Source organism: Procambarus clarkii, unplaced genomic scaffold, assembly GCF_040958095.1.
Source record: "Procambarus clarkii isolate CNS0578487 unplaced genomic scaffold, FALCON_Pclarkii_2.0 HiC_scaffold_187, whole genome shotgun sequence".
Classification (NCBI taxonomy): domain Eukaryota; kingdom Metazoa; phylum Arthropoda; class Malacostraca; order Decapoda; family Cambaridae; genus Procambarus; species Procambarus clarkii.
Genome location: NW_027189220.1, coordinates 306395 through 313071, shown reverse-complemented (window position 1 = coordinate 313071; position 6677 = coordinate 306395). Strand labels below are relative to the sequence as shown.

At 53.4% G+C, this 6677-nt stretch overlaps 1 protein-coding gene across 1 annotated transcript; it reads left to right on the top strand.

Annotated features, from left to right (window-relative positions):
• The first annotated feature begins 1315 nt into the window (after window positions 1-1315).
• LOC123748366 (filaggrin-like) lies at window positions 1316-6444 on the top strand. Its single transcript, XM_069320569.1, has 2 exons — window positions 1316-4192; window positions 6049-6444. Exons 1-2 carry the CDS (start codon window positions 1316-1318, stop codon window positions 6442-6444), a joined length of 3273 nt encoding a protein of 1090 aa, XP_069176670.1.
• The last annotated feature ends 233 nt before the right edge of the window (window positions 6445-6677 follow it).

Genomic DNA, 6677 nt, shown 5'->3' with positions numbered 1-6677 from the left:
CTCACTTCCGTCCCCTCGTCCTCCCCACCATCTCTCACTTCCGTCCCCTCATCATCCCCCACCGCGTGGGGGATGATGAGGGGACGTCCATTGCCTTCCCAAATGGTCTGAAGTTCCCACCAGAAAATTGGGAACATTAAGTGATCTGATGTTCCCATCACTGAAATATAAGAAAAACTGTTGAAAATGAAATGAAAATATGAAAAAATAAAAAAATAAACTATACTCACGAAAGGAACGGTATGGTAAACAACACAGCTCAATTCCAATGCAATTCACACAAAATAGTTAAATTAAAATGAAAATAAATCAAAATCTCTGAAAATTCAATTTATCAATGGAATCAGAAACATTGAAATGGAATTGTAACATATTTAGTATAGCATGTGTGTTGCTCTTACATGCAACAAAGGCGCGGTTTTTCAAGAAAAGCATAGTGTTACCTGTCACAGGTGTGGTATCTATACTTATACTTACGAAATGAACGGTATGGTAAACAACACAGCTCAATTCCAACACAATGTCACACAAAATAATTAAATAACAAATAAAATAAATCGAAATCTGAAGTCCCAGAAAGCAGCGGAACTTACATTAGTCACTATTTGTTGCCAAGACTTAACAGAACTCAGGAAATTGCAGAATTCTGCTTTTTCAAATAGTACATAAATTTTGGCCTTAATCTAGGATTCAGTCGTTACGTTGCAGGAAAACACTACCCGAAGGGGAAAGGTTTATTAAATTAATAATTACCTGAATGTCATGTGTAACACCTGTGCTCTACATGAACACGAGGGTATGGCACAGCCCCCTTACTATAACCGCAAGTTCAGTGATACTGAGCTGAGGTTCTCTACTGAAGAGCGAGTTATTAGCCGCAGTGGTAGGATTAAAAAGTTTTATCAGTATGTAGGCGATGAGTCACAATAACGTGGCTAAACTATGTTGACCAAACCACACACTAGAAGGTGAAGAGACGACGACGTTTCGGTCCGTCCTGGACCATTCTCAAGTAGAATGTGGGTTTGACAATCGACTTGAGAAAGGTCCAGGACGGACCGAAACGTCCTCGTCCCTTCACCTTCTAGTTTTATCAGTATGTCTAGGAAATGTTTTACCTTCCAGGTAGACCACCAATCCAGTAGTCATCTCAGTACCCTTAGGAACGCTAATCCCTGGATTATGCAAAGGGCCTCCGTTCTTGCATCAGTTTAGGTTCCGTGTTGAGTACATCAAAAAAGCCGACAATGTCGGAGCTGACTGGTTGAGTCACTTGGAAACGAAAGAAGAGCTGTCAGGAGGTAATCCAACCCTAATGGGAGAAGCGAGTATAAGTAACCAACAACTAGAGGATGAAATAACTACTTCGCCGCTGACCTTCATCGGTCATGCAGGAACCTCCTCCGGGGGAGTCGTCATCGGTCATGCAGGAACCTCCCCGGGGGAGTCGACATCGGTCATACAGGAACCTCTCCCGGGGGAGTCGTCATCGGTCATCCAGGAACCTCCCCGGGGGAGTCTTCATCGGTCATGCAGGAACCTCCCCGGGGGAGTCTTCATCGGTCATGCAGGAACCTCCCCGGGGGAGTCGTCATCGGTCATGCAGGAACCTCCCCGGGGGAGTCGACATCGGTCATACAGGAACCTCTCCCGGGGGAGTCGTCATCGGTCATGCAGGAACCTCCACGGGGGAGTCTTCATCGGTCATGCAGGAACCTCCCCAGGGGAGTCTTCATCGGTCATGCAGGAACCTCCCCGGGGGAGTCGTCATCGGTCATGCAGGACCCTCCCCGGGGGAGTCTTCATCGGTCATCCAGGAACCTCTCCCGGGGGAGTCGTCATCGGTCATGCAGGAACCTCTCCCGGGGGAGTCTTCATCGGTCATGCAGGAACCTCCCCGCGGGAGTCGTCATCGGTCATGCAGGAACCTCCCCGGGGGAGTCTTCATCGGTCATGCAGGAACCTCCCCGGGGGAGTCTTCATCGGTCATGCAGGAACTTCCCCGGGGGAGTCGTCATCGGTCATGCAGGAACCTCCCCGGGGGAGTCTTCATCGGTCATGCAGGAACCTCCCCGGGGGAGTCGTCATCGGTCATGCAGGAACCTCCCCGGGGGAGTCTTCATCGGTCATGCAGGAACCTCCCCGGGGGAGTCTTCATCGGTCATGCAGGAACCTCCCCAGGGGAGTCGTCATCGGTCATGCAGGAACCTCCCCGGGGGAGTCGTCATCGGTCATGCAGGAACCTCCCCAGGGGGAGTCGTCATCGGTCATGCAGGAACCTCCCCGGGGGAGTCGTCATCGGTCATGCAGGAACCTCCCCGGGGGAGTCTTCATCGGTCATGCAGGAACCTCCCCGGGGGAGTCTTCATCGGTCATGCAGGAACCTCCCCGGGGGAGTCGTCATCGGTCATGCAGGAACCTCCCCGGGGGAGTCGTCATCGGTCATGCAGGAACCTCCCCGGGGGAGTCTTCATCGGTCATGCAGGAACCTCCCCGGGGGAGTCGTCATCGGTCATGCAGGAACCTCCCCGGGGGAGTCGTCATCGGTCATGCAGGAACCTCCCCGGGGGAGTCGTCATCGGTCATGCAGGAACCTCCCCAGGGGGAGTCGTCATCGGTCATGCAGGAACCTCCCCGGGGGAGTCTTCATCGGTCATGCAGGAACCTCCCCGGGGGAGTCTTCATCGGTCATGCAGGAACCTCCCCGGGGGAGTCTTCATCGGTCATGCAGGAACCTCCCCGGGGGAGTCGTCATCGGTCATGCAGGAACCTCCCCGGGGGAGTCGTCATCGGTCATGCAGGAACCTCCCCGGGGGAGTCGTCATCGGTCATGCAGGAACCTCCCCGGGGGAGTCTTCATCGGTCATGCAGGAACCTCCCCGGGGGAGTCGTCATCGGTCATGCAGGAACCTCCCCGGGGGAGTCGTCATCGGTCATGCAGGAACCTCCCCGGGGGAGTCGTCATCGGTCATGCAGGAACCTCCCCGGGGGAGTCGTCATCGGTCATGCAGGAACCTCCCCGGGGGAGTCGTCATCGGTCATGCAGGAACCTCCCCGGGGGAGTCGTCATCGGTCATGCAGGAACCTCCCCGGGGGAGTCGTCATCGGTCATGCAGGAACCTCCCCGGGGGAGTCGTCATCGGTCATGCAGGAACCTCCCCGGGGGAGTCGTCATCGGTCATGCAGGAACCTCCCCGGGGGAGTCGTCATCGGTCATGCAGGAACCTCCCCGGGGGAGTCTTCATCGGTCATGCAGGAACCTCCCGGGGGAGTCGTCATCGGTCATGCAGGAACCTCCCCGGGGGAGTCGTCATCGGTCATGCAGGAACCTCCCCGGGGGAGTCTTCATCGGTCATCCAGGAACCTCCCCGGGGGAGTCGTCATCGGTCATGCAGGAACCTCCCCGGGGGAGTCGTCATCGGTCATGCAGGAACCTCCCCGGGGGAGTCGTCATCGGTCATGCAGGAACCTCCCCAGGGGAGTCGTCATCGGTCATGCAGGAACCTCCCCGGGGGAGTCTTCATCGGTCATGCAGGAACCTCCCCGGGGGAGTCTTCATCGGTCATGCAGGAACCTCCCCGGGGGAGTCTTCATCGGTCATGCAGGAACCTCCCCAGGGGAGTCGTCATCGGTCATGCAGGAACCTCCCCGGGGGAGTCGTCATCGGTCATGCAGGAACCTCCCCGGGGGAGTCTTCATCGGTCATGCAGGAACCTCCCCGGGGGAGTCTTCATCGGTCATGCAGGAACCTCCCCGGGGAAGTCGTCATCGGTCATGCAGGAACCTCCCCGGGGGAGTCGTCATCGGTCATGCAGGAACCTCCCCGGGGGAGTCTTCATCGGTCATGCAGGAACCTCCCCGGGGGAGTCGTCATCGGTCATGCAGGAACCTCCCCGGGGGAGTCTTCATCGGTCATGCAGGAACCTCCCCGGGGGAGTCGTCATCGGTCATGCAGGAACCTCCCCGGGGGAGTCTTCATCGGTCATGCAGGAACCTCCCCGGGGGAGTCGTCATCGGTCATGCAGGAACCTCCCCGGGGGAGTCGCCATCGGTCATGCAGGAACCTCCCCGGGGGAGTCGTCATCGGTCATGCAGGAACCTCCCCGGGGGAGTCTTCATCGGTCATCCAGGAACCTCTCCCGGGGGAGTCGTCATCGGTCATGCAGGAACCTCCCCGGGGGAGACGTCATCGGTCATGCAGGAAACTTCCATAAACCAAACGTGAAAATTTAATTAGAACAGTTAAAGTGTTGAAATAGATAACTGGTTTTCTGTCTGATCAAACAGCATTTGTAAATATATAATGGTATTAAATTCCGTGAAAGTTAAGCCTTTAAACTAGAAACTGCACAGAGACTTAATTAAGAGACCCCCAACACAGAGACTTAAGAGACCCCGAACACAGAGACTTAAGAGACCCCCAACACTGAGTCTTAAGAGACCCCCAACACAGAGACTTAAGAGACCCCCAACACTGAGACTTAAGAGACCCCCAACACAGAGTCTTAAGAGACCCCAACACTGAGTCTTAAGAGACCCCCAACACAGAGACTTAAGAGACCCCCAACACTGAGACTTAAGAGACCCCCAACACAGAGTCTTAAGAGACCCCAACACAGAGCCTTAAGAGACCCCCAACACAGAAACTTAAGAAACCCCCAACACAGAGACTTAAGAGACCCCGAACACAGAGACTTAAGAGACCTCAACACAGAGACTTAAGAGACCCCCAACACAGAGACTTAAGAGACCCCCAACACAGAGACTTAAGAGACCCCCAACACTGAGTCTTAAGAGACCCCCAACACAGAGACTTAAGAGACCCCCAACACAGAGACTTAAGAGACCCCCAACACAAAGACTTAAGAGACCCCCAGCAATGAGACTTAGGAGACCCCCAACACAGAGTCTTAAGAGACCCCAACACAGAGACTTAAGAGACCCCCAACACAGAAACTTAAGAAACCCCCAACACAGAGACTTAAGAGACCCCCAACACTGAGTCTTAAGAGACCCCCAACACAGAGACTTAAGAGACCCCCAACACTGAGACTTAAGAGACCCCCAACACAGAGTCTTAAGAGACCCCCAACACAGAGACTTAAGAGACCCCCAACACTGAGACTTAAGAGACCCCCAACACAAAGACTTAAGAGACCCCCAACAATGAGACTTAAGAGACCCCCAACACAGAGGCTTAAGAGACCCCCAACACAGAGACTTAAGAGACCCCCAACACAGATACTTAAGAGACCCCCAACACAAAGACTTAAGAGACCCCCAACAATGAGACTTAAGAGACCCCCAACACAGAGGCTTAAGAGACCCCCAACACAGAGACTTAAGAGACCCCCAACACAGAGACTTAAGAGACCCCCAACACAGAGACTTAAGAGACCCCAACACTGAGTCTTAAGAGACCCCCAACACAGAGACTTAAGAGACCCACAACACAGAGACTTAAGAGACCCCAACACAGAGACTTAAGAGACCCCCAACACAGATTTAAGAGACCCCCAACACTGAGTCTTAAGAGACCCCCAACACTGAGACTTAAGAGACCCCCAACACAGAGACTTAAGAGACCCCCAACACAGAGACTTAAGAGACCCCAACACTGAGTCTTAAGAGACCCCCAACACAGAGACTTAAGAGACCCCCAACACAGAGACTTAAGAGACCCCCAACACAAAGACTTAAGAGACCCCCAACAATGAGACTTAAGAGACCCCCAACACAGAGGCTTAAGATACCCCCAACACAGAGACTTCAGGGACCCCCAACACAGATTTAAGAGACCCCCAACACTGAGTCTTAAGAGACCCCCAACACAGAGACTTAAGAGACCCCCAACACAGAGACTTAAGAGACCCCAACACAGAGACTTAAGAGACCCCAACACTGAGTCTTAAGAGACCCCCCAACACAGAGACTTAAGAGACCCACAACACAGAGACTTAAGAGACCCCCAACACAGAGACTTAAGAGACCCCAACACAGAGACTTAAGAAACCCCCAACACAGAGACGTAAGAGACCCCCAACACAGAGACTTAAGAGACCCCCAACACAGAGACTTAAGAGACCCCAACACAGAGACTTAAGAGACCCCCATCACAGAGACGTAAGAGACCCCCAACACAGAGACTTAAGAGACCCCCCAACACAGAGACTTAAGAGATCCCCAACACTGAGACTTAAGAGACCCCCAACAAAGAGTCTTAAGAGACCCCCAACACAGAGACTTAAGAGACCCCCAACACTGAGACTTAAGAGACCCCCAACACAGCGACTTAAAAGACCCCCAACACAGAGACTTAAGAGAACCCCAACACTGAGACTTAAGAGACCCCCAACACAGCGACTTAAGAGACCCCCAACACAGAGACGTAAAAGACAATTTTTGGGCTGGGAGATGGGCTGCCTGGGAAGGCAGCCCATCTAGAGGAAGGAAAACCCTGATTTTAGACCTCCGCTGCCTTGCGGCCATACCCCTCTTTTGGGTAAGGTTTCAGGAGTCAACCTCGAGGAAAAATCCAGAGTTGGAGCCCCTAAGGCAGTTCGTTGTTGACTTCGACCTCGTTCTGGACGCTCCTGTGACAGTGCTGGAACCATGTGGATTGGCATTTGCCTTTCCATTGGATAATTTCAGCAACGTGGAGAGAGGGGACCTGCTTC